The sequence below is a fragment of the Falco cherrug genome, chromosome 8, assembly GCF_023634085.1.
Source record: "Falco cherrug isolate bFalChe1 chromosome 8, bFalChe1.pri, whole genome shotgun sequence".
NCBI classification, from domain to species: Eukaryota; Metazoa; Chordata; class Aves; order Falconiformes; family Falconidae; genus Falco; species Falco cherrug.
Window position 1 is genome coordinate 35,771,088 of NC_073704.1, and position 17,437 is coordinate 35,788,524.

At 41.4% G+C, this 17,437-nt stretch overlaps 1 protein-coding gene across 2 annotated transcripts in view; it reads left to right on the forward strand.

Annotated features, from left to right (window-relative positions):
- MGAT5 (alpha-1,6-mannosylglycoprotein 6-beta-N-acetylglucosaminyltransferase) overlaps positions 1-17,437 on the forward strand; it is a 133,171-nt gene that overhangs the window by 107,898 nt on the left and 7,836 nt on the right. For both annotated transcript variants that reach the window (XM_055718081.1, XM_055718083.1), the window contains 4 exons: positions 6,135-6,281; positions 10,768-10,884; positions 11,723-11,797; positions 15,887-16,044. In XM_055718081.1, the coding sequence (XP_055574056.1) occupies positions 6,135-6,281; positions 10,768-10,884; positions 11,723-11,797; positions 15,887-16,044 (497 nt within the window). The remainder of the gene's footprint in view (positions 1-6,134; positions 6,282-10,767; positions 10,885-11,722; positions 11,798-15,886; positions 16,045-17,437) is intronic.

Consider the following 17,437-nt stretch of genomic DNA (forward strand, 5'->3'; position numbering starts at 1 on the left):
TCTACGCTGTATTGTTTTCAGAGTCCTATGAGAATTTTAGATTTTAATGATTTACTGTACTGCTGTTTTACGTTAGGTTTTGGGGTTTTTTTTTCTTGCTAACAGTGGTGGAAGTCCTTTGAGAATTTGCTGCATTTCTTGGTAGATGGCACAGAGAAATGTAGCAGTATGTTTCAGAACCCTGTCTCAGGGTCATCAAGCCGCCTTTTTATCATATCATCTTTTTGATACAACCTTTCTTAACAAACATTTTTTATTAAGTCTGCAAGCAGTATTTTCGTATGGCTTTTCTGAACTTTTGGTAGCAGATTTGCAAATTTGCTGTTTTCCTTTAAGAAAGTTATTTATTCATGGTGCAGCCAGGCTAACAAAGCTTAGACCTGATGATAGCAGTTAGGAGTCCATCAGTTTCTTCTAATAATTATTGTCAGGCAAATGGGATTGCAGTGTATTTCTGATGTTGCAACAAATGAAGTGAAATTAAATATGACTTAAGGCGTCATGGATTTCAGTTATTATTCCAGTTTAATACTGTTCCATTATATCTAGTTTAACAGAAGAAGGTGAAACAGCAGCATCCTGAGATTGAAAGTGGAAACTGAGGTTTATCATGTAATTTCTTTAGACTTTTTCAGTTGGAGGCAGATTTTTGTGTTGGTGGTTTTTGGGTTGTGGGTTTTTTTTTTGCTAGCTGGTGCTTAGTATCTCATAGGTACACTGTCCTGCTTTAGCAGATGGTTGCCTCTCATTGTTGATCAACAGATGTACTTGCTCTAAATTCACAGTTTCAGGTTTTGATACCCTTTAAAAGACAGTACTTTAATGTAGCTTAGCATAAAACACCACTCACCTGTCTCTGCCAGCCATCTGCTGCCTGTGTAGGTCAGTTGTGTTTGTATCAAATAGATCATGGATTGAATTGCTAAAAGAAGTGCAGGTTTTCCACAGAAATCAAGCTGACTTGAATGGGAGCTTTGTGCCCTGAGTGTATGTGTGCACGTGCATCCACTGATGTTCAAGGACACTTTTTAACCATAATCACTTTAATCGCTAGGCAACATGACCAGAGCCCTGTAATGAATTTAGTTATGGGGTTTTGTCACTAGACAATCAGTGTGCTCTTAAAGTATGTGAATAATCGGAACCGTAACTCCGGGACAGTAGCATCTGTAGGTACTATGCTCAGTTGAACCATCTAGCCTGTTTGTTGTCTCCAGGCAACAACCTTTGTCTTTAAGCTTCCAGAAACTTTCAGATTTTTTTCTTTTCCTAAACATATGTTTTGATACCCAAGGGCAAGGATTGTCTTCCATTGCTTGTGATTTCAACATTGTGTTAGCAAGTTTTTATTAGGTCAACTGACAAATGATCTAGTTTTCAGCAAGTCAGAGGTAAATAATAATTTAACAAATCACACAGTTTGTACTCAGAAGTGTCGGTTTGTGTTGCACTGGTTCTTTTTGCCCTTGGACAGCAAAATACCAGTAGGTGATGGCTCAGTCGTGATTCTTGATCAGAGCTTTGCATTCCCAAAATCTGTTTGGTCTCTCTGCAGTAGCTGGTATAGGACCTAGCTCTTCTCAAAAGCATGCAGCTGCCATTTCATTCTGGTATGTACTATAAAGCAATGCATTTCAGAATAAGTGCGTTTTCCAAGCAGGAGGGGGCTGTTTGAGATTCATCATGGCTAGTTCAGCTGTGTAGTGCATGACAAAAACAAGACATGTCAACAGTTCCTAATGAGAAGATGTAAAGCCATTCATCACGTCAGAGGAAAATAGGGTAGGCAAGTTGGCAGCCTTCCTGCCAAGTTAGGTGGCTTCTTGCCAAGTGGGCAGCTGGGGGAGTTGGACCAGACTCTCTTGGAAGAACCAGTACTGAATTCTTGACAAATAGTCCTCCCTTTGAGAAAGTTTCAGATGCAACTTTTTACTTCAAGTCACTGTGAATTTTTGAGGGAATTCAGATTCTTTTACTAAGTGGAATTTACAGTTTCTGAATGGCGATTAATAAAAGTAGGAGCAACACTCTGTTTAGACAGAGAAAAATCTTGTTGCAGTGTTGGATAAGCAGGAATAGGAAAACAAACTTTTTTTTTCATGTTGCCTTTTATGAAGTAATATATTTTTTACTTCCACACGCTTCACAAAATCAGCTGAAAAGTCATTAACTAGTGATTCTATTCTAAAGTTGCTTCAATCCCAAAAGGATTGACTTTTCCAGAAACTCTTTTATATTCATGAGAAAAATATATCAAGATAGTTAACCTTTGCTACGCTTCTCTTTCTGTAGTTCAGAAGAGAATATGTAAGTTCAGTAAGAAGGCATACAAAAGTGGTGATAAATCTACCGACCTGACAGAATAAATTAGATAAAGTGCAGTAATGTTAGAAAGGGGAAAAGGAGGAGATAAACACTCCTGTTTATGAAGCTATAGCATTTAGTCTCTGGAATATGATTTTTTTCTCTTAAATATTCAGATAGTCTGAATTAGTGTCAGTGAAGTAAAACATTCAGTCCTTATTTTATACTTTTGGCTATAATTCAGAAAGACTGTTTGCTCAAGTACTCATTTTAATAATAGTTCGATCTAGTGCTGTAAACTCCACAAATAAATTGTTGAGTGTCAGCTTGAAAGTCAGTGGTTTCTGAAAAACAAAACCAAACCAGCCTGTTTTTTCACGGGACTGATTGTGAAGCACTTTTCATGTCAGGCAATTCTCCACTTAGCTACTGCACCATGGAAGAAGGGCTGCTTACGTTATAATCAGAAAAGAATGGCTGGTCTGGTGATTGCTGGCCAACTCAAAAGCCCGAAATTCCAAACCAGGGGTTCAGTTCACTGCAAAGGCAGAAAAGGTTCCTGAGGAGCCTTTCTTATGAAAACCAAAGTATTTGCGCTTAAAGGTTTCAACACCTGTTATATGCAAGGTGAGATTGCAGATACGAACTCCCTTTTTTGATTCCTGCAGACCTTACAGGCACAGACCCACCTGGGTAGCAGACCTTGCAAACAAGGAAATGGTTTTAAAAAACCCAAACCACACCGCTGTTGCGATGATCATTTTACATCTGTATTCGCTGTTATCTCCTTCAGATAATACTTCTATACTGTAAACACCTGCTGGCAATCATCACATCATATGGGGCATTAGCATACACAGCCTACTGTGGCATGTGCCCACTGAAAGCACTGTATGAAAAATAGCAGTTCTGGCTTTCAAAAGCATTTGAAAGCTGAGAAAAATGCTCACATACAGAAAATGAAATGGTTTCAAGCACTAATCAACCAGTAAAGCATAAAAGAATTCTACTTTGCATAGCAATTCTGCTGCAGCAAACAAAACAAGATCATGGCTAACATTTTTGAACTGTGTGTACCCGCAGTTACATTAGCAATGTTGTCAGATCTGGAGTTTTGCATTATAGATCTTCAGCCGTAGGGTGAAGGTGCCTCTCCACAGTGGCCTGTGTTACCAGACATAGCATCCAGTAAGAGAGTACCCTGAAAGCCATAGTCAGCACCTTACGTGGTGGAGGCAACAGCGTATATTTGTATCACAAAATAGTGGAAACACAGCCTGTTGTAAATCTTTACCGTTTTGTGGCAGAAAGTCTTTCACACGGCCTCAGCTCTGCTGCGAGTGGATGCTTGCTTCACTCGGACCTGAAAACTGTTGCTTGTTATTTCTGCTTTTTTCTTTTTTTTTTTTATTTTTCCTTCCCTACTTCCTTTTTACATAGTGGCTTGCAATATTTTTTGCATACTTCTAGGAATTACCTTGACAGATGGTTTTAGCCTTTCTGGAAATAAGTCGCAGGTAATTCAAAGGTTTAGTAAATTAGAGTATCCGAAGAATAAGATACAAAAATGACCTGTGTTGCTTGCATTCTGAATCATAACGAATGTGACTTTCTTGGGTGGGGCAGTTAAGATATTCCTCAGTTTTGCTGGTTTTTCTCAGTTCCTCTTTATACTATACAAAAATAATAGCTCCCTAACTAAGGAACGTTAATAAAGGGTGATTTTCAGGAGCAGAGTCTAGATTCAGTTTGGGAATTTCAGCTGACCTGGTGACGATGTGATGGAGAGTGGTAGAAGATTTTTGAGGGTTGATAGAAGGAGCTGGCGGGGGCTGCAGACAGCTGCGAGCCAGGCTGCAACCTCGGGCCAACAGGCAGCACATACACATGCAATCAGACATCCATCCTTCCTTCTTTCTTCAAAGGTATGGTGCTGCTTAGAGGTAAGGTTGGAAAATGGATGCGAAACAGGTGGTAAGCTATTTATTATAGATTAAGTGTTGACAGTGTGCTCTGAGCTGTCAAAACATAAAACCATGTTTCTTTCCCGATGGAGTTTCCTCCTAAATAAACGGATCAGTCAAATACAGAACTGTTCAGCAGTGCACAGCAGCAGATTATTAAAAAACTTAAAACTAAGCAAACAAACCAGCATTCTGCGCATAACAGACAAACACAGGACCGTAGGAGAATTGATACTTCAGATGGTTTTAATTGCTGGGTCTCAGCTGGTTTTCTGCCTGAACTAAGGAGTAGTTTAAATAAATAACATTATGTGTGCAGATTGCATTAAATGGTTTAATGTCCATAGTTCATTATTTTCAAGAGATTACCTTTCTTTAAATTAAGCCTCTTTTGAGATGAAATTTAGTATATTTTTTTTCTAACTAAGAGGTAAGGTATCTTATGCCATATATAAACCCTACATTTAGATAATCTGTAGTGGAGATAGTCTTTCAGATCTCTCTCTTTTTGTTGTTTTTTTGGTGTTTTTTTTTTTTTTCTCAGCCACTGGAGAGTTTTATTTAAGATTTAAATCTGCAAGATAGCCAAGAAAGTTTTTGCAAGTAGGCAACCTTTTTAACCTGAAAATTGAAAACTGAAATAACAATATTCAGCTCCATGCAGTGAAAATTGTACATCCTCAACTATGCTGAGAAGCGTTAATATTATTTTTAAAATGAGCCAAATCAGAATTTTATACTGTTGTTGCTATAGGTTGGAGAGAATTGATGCTGCAGTGCCTGGCAATGTCTGTGCACAGTACTGACTACAGGTTTATGCATCGATGTTAAGATCAGCTCCTAGAAAGGGCCATCGGTTTTGAATCTTCTGTTACTAGGATTTGTTTCCATCTTGTAGAAAATTTAATGCAGGATAGTATAATTTGACTTCTTTTAATACCTACATCCTGAATACATGATTCTAATAGTTATGAAGATTGCTTTTTATTCTCTTGAAAAAAGCAGTGGCTGTCTATATATGTTAAGTCATGCAGCAGTGCTGAGAAATTGCTGTTACAAATCACAGCTTGTAATCCTCCTGTTATACACACACATTCAAATAAAGGTGAAGAATCCTATATTTAATTCAAGGGTTTTAATTATGTTCAGCCAGGAAAGGGGTCAAGATCCACATAAAAGCCAGACAACTCTGAAAAAATATTGAATTTCTTTACAAGGGAGAAAAGCACTGCCTTTTCTAGAGCACTTGTAATCTCAGCTGGTGTAAGAATAGCTTTGTAATAAATTTTTTCTCCTTCAATTTACCTTGGGGGCGTTGAACCTTCTTAATCCTATGCAAACTCTTGCTGCCCAAGTACGGTGTCTTCAGCTGCTGTTTGCTGCCATCTACCGTTTTAATTAGAAGACTTAATCAGCTGGCCAGGAGTGTGTGCATGTTGGCAGAACCGGCAGGTTAGCTGATGTGGGAGAAGGGAAGACAGTAGCGTAGCTGTTCGGTGAGGTTGCTGCAGTAAAGCCCATACCTGCGAGAGAGCCCCAGCAGTTTTATTTCAACATCAATCAAACCACCAAATGACTTTTTTTTTTCCCCAAAAAAATAACTGAAAGGGTCTGTTGTTGCCTCAGCTCTGTGAAAAAACACCGCAGTTTACTACAGGTTATTGTCAAATGTCTTTTACAGGACATTCTGTTACTGCTTGGGTAGGAGGGGGTGAGCTGCTGAGTTTTTCCCATTTTCTTCTTAATGCTACATTTTTTTTAGGCTGGTACATTTAGGATGTGTTATTGTTTATTTTAAGTTAGCTCTTACATTTCAGTTTTTGTAAAGAACAAAAACTAAGATAGTCCTTGTTTTCTATTTTTCAGCTATTTGTTGGTCTTGGATTTCCATATGAAGGGCCGGCTCCTTTAGAAGCTATTGCTAATGGATGTGCTTTTCTAAATTTAAGATTTAACCCGCCAAAAAGTAGCAAAAACACGGAATTTTTCAAAGGCAAACCAACACTCCGAGAGGTAAGCTTTCTCAAGCTTGTTCATTTCTTTATTGAAAATTGTTGTGATTTTTTTTTTTTTAGTAACACAATATAGGAAAAATTGCATGCTTCATAGAATGGTTTGGGTTGGAAGGGACATTACAGAACATCTAGTTCCACCCCCCTGCCCCGGGCAGGGACACCCCCCCCCCCAGCCCAGGCTGCTCCCAGCCCCATCCAGCCTGGCCTGGAGCACTGCCAGGGATGGGGCACCCACAGCTGCTCTGGGCAGCCTGGCCCACCGCCTCGCCGCCCTCACAGTAAAGAATTTCTTGCTGATATCTAATCTGAATCTACCCTCTTCCAGCTTAAAGCCATTCCCCCTCGTCCCGTCACTACACGCCCTTGTAAGAAGCCCCTCTCCAGCTTTCTCGGCGGCCCCTGTAGGCACTGGAAGCCGCTGTAAGGTCTCCCCGGAGCCTGCTCTTCTCCAGGCTGAACAGCCCCAACTCTCTCAGCCTGTCTTCCCAGGAGAGCTGCTCCAGCCCCCTGATCATCTTCGTGGTCTCCTCTGGACTCACCCCAACAGGTCCACGTCCTGCTTATGTTGGGGGCCCCAGAGCAGCACACAGTACTCCAGGTGGGGTCTCCTGAGCACCGAGCAGAGGGGCAGAATCCCCCCTCGCCCTGCTGGCCTCGCTGCTCGTGACGCAGCCCAGGGTGCAGTTGGCTTTCAGGGCTGCGAGTGCACATTGTTGGGTCATGTTGAGCTTCTCATCACCCAACAGCTCCCAACGTCCTTCTTCTCCAGGCTGCTCTCAAATGTTCACTGTTTATTGCAAAAGGTGTGCAACTGTTGTTTTCTTTAGCCATTGATGGGATTATCAGTCCTTACTTTTGTAGAAAAACCAAGTTTATTCATTAACATATTGTTAAGCTTTACCTCTAGTTTTGCCTCGTGTATATTCTGCTGCTTCTTATTGATAGATCGTAAACTGAAGTTTCCCTTGAAAACCTGATGTTCTGCCAAGGAACAGATCATGTCATATGATACGTGATGTGTCATTTGAGAGTGGTTTTATTTTGTTGAAGAAACAAACATTACTGTGTACTGTGCAGGAAGTAAAAAGGTGTTTAAGTAAATTATAAAAATGGCATTAGTGAGTAGTTGTGTGTATGTTTTAGGATATTTTTTTTTTTTTCCTCCAGAAAAGACCTGCTCAAGGCACTGTTGAGCTGTGTTGTTAATGGTCACAGCCCACCGTGTTTGTGGTTAAACACTGAAGATGTTTAGAGAACTGACTCTTTAAGAGAACGGGAAAACCAAACCTCAAGCTTTCAAAACAGCCAGTTTGTGTTTAGCTCTAGTAGGAGAAAAAAGAGGCTAAGTAAACTCGCCCCTCATCCTGGCACTGACTTTGGAATAGGTAAAGTGTAGCCTATACCGCTTGCAAGCATTTAACAGTCACGTGGCCATTTTTGACATTAGTACTTTTTGCCTGTGACCGTGTCTTGTTCATAGGTGTGTATATATGTATTTTCTTTACATACTTAGCTGAAGGGAAAGTCGTCTGGTAACAGACAATGAGAACCTTGCACAGCTATATTTCTCAGTTCAAGTTTACACTTGGATATATAAATCGTGTACTGATCAGCACCAGCTAGCTGATAAGCAAAAGACAGTTTCCTGTTTGAAACCAGGAACGTAAATTCCTTATGATTTTATGATCCAGGACTCTAATTGCCTTTCAGCCTCTTATACATTCAGCTCGTACAGGACATGAGTTCAGACTCGCCCCTTCTCACAGTTTGCATTGCCAACAAAGGAGATGGCAGTAATGAGGGAAAAGTCTGTTTAAACTTTCTCCTTGGGCATGGCACCTTTCAAAGCTTTTCTTCTGTGGGTCGCTTGACTGTTCCATTTCCAGTTGTTCTGTACACAGATGCTATAACTGGTCAGACTCAGTAAATAATCTGGACCGACCTAACTCTTTATTAGGAATTTTAGTGCTTGGAATGCCATGCTAAGCCCCACTGGCATGTGGCTGTGAACCTGACTTGCACAGAAAAATAATCCCTATTGACTGCTTTAGTACAAAATAATATAATGAACGTTGTTCACAAATGTTACTGGGTTCACATGCTCTGCTGAGCTATCCTGAGAATAACCTTTTCTCTAACTGATTTTCACAACTGCATTTAGATCCGATTTCCAGTAATCTATGTGCTTGTTCTTTGGGATTAAGAGTCAGTAAATGTTTCAGTTTTTTCAAGTGTTGATGGAGAACAACAAGAGCTTGTTGGTTCTGCAAATTGATTATCCATAGATGAATCTGAAGATAAAGCCCGTGTTCAGTACTGTTGTAAAGTAACCACTGTAAGTCACTATTTCTCTCTTGTCCTAGGTAGAATTTACTGGGCTTGGGGGGAGTTAACTGTTTCCCCTTTACCCCAAAGATGGAGTCCTGTAGTAAAGTATCTGTACAAAAACTGAAAATGACAATTTTCATTTTAGCTTAGCAGTTGTTTTATCTTGGGACATGATTTTGCTGGGGGAAAGAGGCAGTGGGGGAAAAAATTACCTTCAAGCAGCTTGTTTTGTACCAATATTTGTACCAATATTTTTTTCCCATTCCCTCTACCCTGTTCCCGAAAGAAAACAAGAAGACATTCTATGCTAAATCTAGTTGAAATGTGTATTTGGTGGGTGTGGTTTCATTCATTTTATGCTTTTAGGAAGGAAAAAAGACCTGAAATTAGAAATTAATTCCAAATCTATTCATAAGAATTCTTACAGATTTTAATTATAGGCAGAGGGAGTATCTCCTGAGTTATCTGAAACATTAAACCTTGGCTAATTAAAGCATTTCAGTATTGGGAAATAGTCTTAATATTTTTTGAGAATATAGGTGGAGAATAATTGGTGCAATAAAAGTACGTTACTCTTAATACAACAGCTACTGGTCTGAGAAGTTTAGTAGTTCATCTTCCAGATCAGATCTGGCTTTAACATTGCTGTTTCGTCTGAGACAGTAGAGAAAGAGTGGTCTAAGGCATGATTCCTAAAGCTTTGTGGAATTTAGAACTCTGTGTTACGTTCATAGTTTTAAAGGTGCAGTAGGTTTTTTGTTACTACTGAAAGCAACAGGAATGTAGCTTTGGCCATTTGAAGTCCAGACAGAAGTGCCCTGGGAACTCGGTCTTGGTAACCCAAATGTTTAAGTCCATACAGCGGCTATTGAAAAAAGGTTAGAATATGTCAGTCTTCGAGACGCGTTGGAGCTTTTGGAGGAATTTAAAATACGCCGATGGGAGCACAGCACAGGGGGCTGCAGGTGAGTGCAGGGAGCTGTCTGTGTGCAGGAGCAGCCGGAGTTCCTGGCCCAGCAGCCGCAGTCCTCCAGGCAGTCCCTGAGCTCTCACCACCCCATGCCCTGCAGCCAGAGCCCCTGGAGCACTGCTCTCGGATATAATGACAAGACTGGCTTCTCTTGTCCACAACCAAAATGCAATAGGCAAAATTTTTGTAAAGTAGTTTCTTGCATTGATTGAGGAAGAGTTTCAAGTACGGTGTATGCCTAGTGCAGGACAAGACTCCAACAGGTGCAGTTTGCTGCTTCAGATCTTTTGCACTCTCTAGGTTTTTCTTTGTATCATGCATAAAGAGGCAGCTGTATAAAAGTTGCCTGTGAATAATTTGTCCTGTAGGAGGTTTTTTGTATTTATTTATGAAGCAATTGTCTTGTGAGGCTAGTGTGAAAAACTCCCTTCTGCAGCTTTTGCTTCTCTCAGTGTGTTCATTTGCCTGTTCTTCTCACTCCTGTGCAGCCTTTCATAAAATTACTTTGTGCTGTCCAGCTAGTTCTGAAAGTAATCTCTGATATGATTGTTCTTAGTTATCTACTTGTGTATTTATTGAATATGCTTTCTGACAAAGTGGTGAGCAAAACAACATTAAACACTGAGGTCAAGTTGCTCTTGTACTATCAGCAGCGAGAGTCAGAATTCATCCTAAGTGATAGAAATGAATCTTTATTCGCTGCTGCTCACAGAAGCTTGGAAATGTTTGAAATTCGAAGGAGAAACAGGGTGAGGACGTTGTCTGAAGTTGAGACGGGATGAGGATGACATCTCTTGAAGCGAGTCATGCAGGTCTAACCAGGACTAGTAGCAATTATGGGTTGTGAAAAAGAGAGCGGCGTGGAGAAGCAGGGTCATGTTGAAAAGTAGTTTCAGTAAGCATCAAGTCTTCTCTGATGTGGGTCGTTAAGAGGATCAAAGCCACAAATTAGAGGTGCATAGATGTTACTTGTGATCTGTGTTATTATCTGATTTTCAGTTTTCCAACTAAATTCACTCTCTATATTTCAACACAGAATATCTGAAAGATAATTTAGAACGAATGACGTTGACTGAATTCCTGCATTAGCCTAGTGCATTTCGTCCAAAAAGTGATGAAGAGGGTGAGAGGGAATGATAGCCTGACACATTAATTTTTACCAGTATCGTTTGTTTCTTCCTTTCAGTTGACGTCTCAGCATCCCTATGCTGAAGTTTACATTGGGAAGCCCCATGTCTGGACTGTAGACATCAATGATCTTTCTGAAGTTGAGAAGGCTGTGAAATCAATTTTGAATCAAAAGGTGAGAAATGTGTCCTCACTTTGTCATCAGCACTTGTGGGTATATTGTGTGCTGCATATAGAGTGCTTCCTGATGTTAGTCTAATTAAAGCAGAGTACTGCACTGTGGTAAGATACGGAGCAGGGGAGGCGGGGGGAGGGAAATTGTTATTACATATCTGTGGTATCTGATTATCATGTTTTAGTACTGGATCAGTCAGGTTTTTACCTGAAAAAAACGAACGTGAGTGAATTTGTATAGAAATGTGAATTTCCTATGTAAATTATACAGCAGTCTGTTCCTGTGCATTCAGTGTGGAAGTTGCCTTGTTGATCCTTAGAGCATTGCAGGCTCTCCAAATACATGCTCCGCTCCTTTGACTGATTTTCTAGCCTTGATGTAACCGCCACTGAAGTGGTTGTGCACTTACGGTGTGGAATTGTAATGAGGGCACTTCAAGCGGAAAATAAAAAGATTGAAGTGATTTTCAAAGATACCGCATTCTTTTTTTGTCATAATGTTTTCTTTTTCACTTCAACTCCAGAACTGAAACTTAGTTAAAGCTGGAGCTCTGGAATCCCGTAGGGTCTCAGGCTAGCTTTATATCTATAGCTTTGCAGTATACCCTGAGTTTCCTTAAAGATAATCACTAAGCAATTTTTATTGCCTTTGCAAGGGAGAAAAAAATCAGTGTAAACTGCTGATGGTTTTGTGAAATTGTGATTTGCTAATGAGTTTGTTTATTGTTGCTACTTAAGCTATAATGTAGTATTTGCAATCCAAGCAGCTACCATGCAGCACCTTACGAAGTTAATTTAAACAAAATAACCTCTAACCTTAACACACATTGTTTCCACAGATTGACCCTTATTTGCCCTATGAATTTACCTGTGAGGGAATGCTTCAGAGGATGAATGCATTTATTGAAAGACAGGTATGAACTTCTGTTGTGGATGACTCCTGTTTTATGTTGGGAAGGGAGAACCCTCTCCATTTTGAAGCTTCTCAGTGTTGTTGCTGTTCAAGTAGAAATAATAGCTGGGCAGCCCTTGGTGCAAAGTAATTTTTCAGTGTATATGCGAGTTCTTTAACTGTCTACACACAAAAAAATCTTTGGATCATGAAGTATCACATAAATGTAGAGATACTTTTGTGGTAGATTTGCACTTAGGCTAAAGCCTCTGGGTGGATGTTTCAAGTATTTAGTTTCAATCAATAAAGCTTTAAATGGTTTGGGAAACGGTTACTTAAAGGGCTTTCGGTTCCCATGCATTATTGCCAGCTGAGAGCAGCAGAAGATACTGAGTTGGAGTAATAAACTGCAGCGATTTACATGGGATCCTGATTTCTAGAAACTGTGTTTGCTGGGCCTTCTGGCCAAGGCCAGATCTGTTGCAGCAGCCAGCTCTGCCTTTTGTTCTGGCTGCTGCAGAAGCGAGATAGGAATCACCTGTATCTCAGATTATTGCCAGGATTTCTTTCAGAAGCACTGATTCTGTTCCTGTACCTGCATTTCTTAAAAGTTGGGGGGGTATTAAAGATAGTAATAAAGAAAGACACAGCTTCAGGTCAGAAGCGTAGATAACAGAGCTATTTCCAGTTTCCTGCCAAAAAATGCTTTAAGCTTTTTGTTGCTGCACTGATGGCATAGCCTGTCAGAGCACCTCTGCTCCTTTTGATTCTTCTTACCCAAGTTAGCTCTAATGGAGGGGTTTTGTCAATACAGGATGAAATCAAGTTCAGTGTAAGGGAGAAAAAGACACAATCCAGAGGTAGCGTTCGTGGGGCAAACCTGTCTCTCCCCCCTGGACCACCCCCAAGGGCTGAGCCCTGGCCTGTACTGCCTGCTTCTCGGAAATAAATAGAGCGCTGTAATTTTGTTCATTGCTTTGACTAATTGTCAAAAACTGTTATTGTTTCACAGCCCCCAGGATGCTCAGGCATCATTATTAGCACTGTGGCTGATTAACACATCAGATGAAGGAAAAGTAAAGGCTGAGACTTTATGTTGAAGAGTATGTGGTGGGAGGCAGGCAGAACAGAGAAAGCAGCACAAGCCTGGAACAGGAACGAAGGTGCCTGGAGTTGGTCTGGGTCAGAGGTTGTGGGGTGCATTAACTACGGGACTGTGGCCTTCAGGGGGTGTTTGAAGGTAAAGAGGATGGGGCCAGATACACTTGCCCGCAAGTCACCTTGTAAGATGGTGAATCTGTAGGATTTAAAGTTGTCCGGAGTCTCCCTTTTGGGGTCTTGGGTCAGGATCAGGAGGGAGAACAGTGTTCACGAGAAAGGTTTTGTGAATTCCCTGAATCTTCAGATCCGGCAGCTGGGCTGAAGATCTTTAAGGTCTGAAGTAAGAACTATTCACAAATTCCCGTGAGCTGTGGTTCCACGTTTAGCAGAGCCACCTTCAGCTGGATTAGAACAGCTTTCACTCCTTCCTGCCAGCGGCCCAGCCTGGCTGTCAGGTGCATCTGTGCCATCTGCTGAATCCACCCCTTGATCCTGTATGCTCTGTGGCTGCACAAACAGTTGTGTCAGCTCTGCCAAGCAGCCAGCGTAGGGTGGCAACGCAAGGATGGGGCTGTGCTTGAATTGGCACTGCCATCGAAGGAGCAGCCAGGCAACTGCAGCCGAAGCAGCTGCAGATTCCCTGCTGCGCGCTTGGGAGCTGTTGGATGAGGCGGGCTGCGCTGGTGGAACAGGCATGCTGACTTGGAAAGATGTGGTCAAGCAGAGTATTGGGTAACCTGGCAGGAAACGTTTTTGGCAGGGCTCTGCTAGGTTAGCGCACTGACTTGGCTCAGCAGAGGGTCAGCTGAGCACCAGAGCCTGGCGGAGCGAGTGGAGTGAGGACATTTATCCAAGAGCAAGACAAGCCAGAGGGAGGAGGACACCTCTTTGATGGCAGGACTGAGCCTGTCTCACCTTGTAATTATGGTTAGAGGTAAAACCTAACATAAATACAGTCTCTGGTGAAGCTTAACCTTCTGGTTTACGTAACATCCTTTTTTTCTTACTTTATTTTACTCTTCTGCATGTAGGGTTGTAGGGCAAGACAGACTGGGTTGAAGCTCCCAAATTTCAGTTGCTTTTGATGGTTGATGGGAAAACTAGCCAGAGACAGCAAACTGAAACACAGCCCTGTGTGTTGGTAGCTGTGAAGGTGATGTACGCTGAGACACGCTTCAGGGTGGCATAAGCTGAGGGAGGCTGCCCACCAAGCTGTGGGTGCCCAGTTTCTGGGAAGAATTTTTAACTAAGAGATGTTAAAAGCCGAAGCCCGCAGCAAAAGGCAAAGCCTCACAAGTGATCTGCTGTCTTTGAACACCTTTGACTTCTGCCTGCAGCAGCTGTGAATCCAATGCGATATCACAGTTTAATATTGGATATTATTACAGTATTATATAGTATAGATTACTGTATCGGATTGGATTTTGAACCTATAGAGATTTTCTCTGGCATCTAGTATTTTAAATAGATTTATAAATGGACAGAATAAGCAGGGCACTTAAGTCCAAATAGCAAAATGACCTTTTTGAAACAACTTCATTAAAAGGTACCTCCAACCGTCTATTGTCAACCTGTTTTTTTAGAGGCGGTTAAAACTATTCTGCCGTAAATATGCTCTAAAATTACTCAGTTTTTTCAAATATGTCACAAGGGAATGGCTCAGAGCTGCATCAGGGAGAGTTCAGAACAGGCACTGGGAAAAAGCTCTTCACCGAGAGGGTGGTCAAGCAGTGGAACAAGCTCCCCAGGGAAGTGGTCATGGCCCCAAGCCCGTCAATGTTGAAGAAGCATTTGGACAATGCTCTTAGATATGTGGTTTAGCTTTTAGGTTGCTCTGTGTGGAGTCAGGAGTTGGACTCTGTGGTCTTCGTGAGTCCATTCCAACTGAAGATGTTCTGTGATTCATGGTTGTATAATACTAAATTTATGGTTGGACCTGGGATTAGGAAAACTTCCTCTTTTAGCAGAGGAAATCTAAACAGAGAAGAAAACCACCAAACTGATACTGAGAACCGGTAAATGACCTGGGCTCTTAGCTTCATTAAAACTTCAAGTAGTTCAGCCCTTCTAAGCTTTGGGTCACAGTGCGGGACCTGTTCATACAAGTATTAGTTTTGTCAGGAAAAAGCAAACCATGGACAGACTGTGCCCAGATTTTTTGATCGCCTTTTGATGAGAATTGCCAAATGTTAAAATAATGGCTGAGTATCATGGGATGTTATACAAAACCGGTGATAAATATTTTCTCTTGGCTTTTTCTCATTTTAAATGTCAAGACCATAAGAACTTGTCTTTGAATATTTTCATTAGCAGGTGTATTTAGATAGATGTCGTTTCTGCCTTCCCTTTTCCTGCTGCGGTGACACTTGACTGCTTGCATTATTTATAGACAATTTTTTTGCAGTGTTGGGAGAGCACTTTTACTAGCAGTTCAACCAAGAGCAGCAAATAAACTCTTTGAATCCTGGTTGCTTTATAGAAATCTTCAGTCTTTTATGAGTTTAGCTCCACTCCATTGCGCTGCGAGTCCCCTGATCTTCTCCACGTGGTTCTGCATGGGCCACCAGAGACATTTCTCACCTACAGGCTAACTGGCCTCTGGAATTCATCTCCTACCAGAACTTCCTCCTGATATTTGTGCTGTTACAAAAATAGTTCCGCTAGTACTGAGTTAGTGAAAGAGGGGTCACTGAGAAAGCCAGGATGGGCTGGCTGTGCAGAAGTAGAGTCTAGCTAGAGTTGCTTACAATAAATAAAAAAGGTAAAGGTTGGGAAGGAGCTTCTTTAGGATGAATGAAACTACCACGTTTCAATTGGCAATCAAAGGTGATGATTCCCTCATGCTAAAAAAAAAAATGTTTTAAAATGTGCTTAAATTATTGATTTTAATACAATTGAAATGAGCTGAAAAATGAGTGTTTGGGTGATAATAACCACTTATTTTACTAATGAGGAAAATTGGTGTCAAGGGACTGGATGTATCATATTAAAATATAATCTGTCGCTGCAGGATTTCTGTCACGGGCAGGTGATGTGGCCCCCATTAAGTGCCCTTCAAGTCAAAATCGCTGAACCTGGAAAATCCTGTAAACAAGTTTGTCAGGAAAGCCAGCTCATCTGTGAGCCTTCCTTCTTCCAGCATCTTAACAAGGACAAAGCTCTGCTTAGGTAAGTACCTTAAAGCACAAACATATTATTTGGTCACTTTTCATTGCACTGTTTTTTTGCCACGCATGAAGTTTAGTGTACGAATTCTGTGAGAAGGCAAGGTGGAGAGAAAAGCACTGTCCGTGTGGCTGCAGCAAGCTGTGAGGTTAGCTGTCAGTTCTTTGTAGTAGTGGATTGGAGAAGTTACTGCTGTGCTGAGAGCACCATTCCACGTAGCACGCGTTTTGCAGTGAGAAGTACAGCACCGAGGCCAAAAATATACATCTCTTCCTTCCGCCCTCCATCCCCTATTGTGTGCACCCTTTGCTGTGGGTTCCTTGCACTGAGCAAAGCTACTTGTGCTGCTGGAATCGCAGGTGCCAGGGCTACAGTTGTGTTGGGGTGGACCCTTTGCAGCCCTGGCTGAGCAGGTGTGCTGTTCCATAGCTTTTGCCATGGCTTTTGCCGTACTTCTCTGAGAGTTAGAGAACTTGCGTGGCTCTCAGCTCTAATCCTAACCGTGCTGGGTCAGAAACAAAATGCATTTTGTTGCAGTAAATAGAACTCAGTACACGTTGTGTGATCAATGTGGTATCAGTTGTCCACACGATTTTAAATATAGCACTTACAAAGCGCTGCTTTTACTTATTGAGGTCCCTCTTTGGTCACAATTAGCATCCATATTGAAACATCTGTATTCACTGGAAATTAGCAATTACTGTTTCTGCAAATCTTTTGACAGTATTGTCCTAGGTAAAGAATTGTTAACCCTTGTACACTAGAGGTAGTAGTACCCATTTATAAAACTTACCGCCTATGCATTAAGGAAATTAATGTTGCTTTCAGGTGCTGCCTCTTTCAGAATGTGTCTGTGTTGCTTTTGGAATGAAAACTGGGCTTCAACAAACAGCTGCTTTATAGTTTTTCTGCCTCTATGTTTTGCTAAGAAGGTTTTCATTTTTGTGTTTTGTTTGAAAAGTTGTCGTTTCCAATAGAGTTCAGAAGCAGCTCATATAAAAACTTTGTCAGGCTTCTTTTCTAGCTGTCTAGACAAAATTGTAATTCTGTGGAAAAAAATCTGTTCAACGCTGAAAGCTACCAGTGTTTCCAGAATAAGTGAAAAACAAGCCTCCGCTGGAATTGCTACTCTCATGCTTAAGCTCCGTGGTCAGAAAGCAGCATCTAGACTTTTTCTTCCTTCGGCCAGCTAGTGCTAGCTGGTTCGTGGAGCGGTGGGTCCTGCTCTGCTGTGGGAAGCAGCACCCCTCACCCTGGCAGTCTGGCTGACCACACCGGGAGCCACTGGGCACCGTGTGGCTTCTCTGGGCGAGATCCCCACTGCATTCAGTGAGAAGATCTCCCGAGTTCAGATTCTCTGGTTTTGTTTTACTAGAAATCCATGGTGGATTTAAAT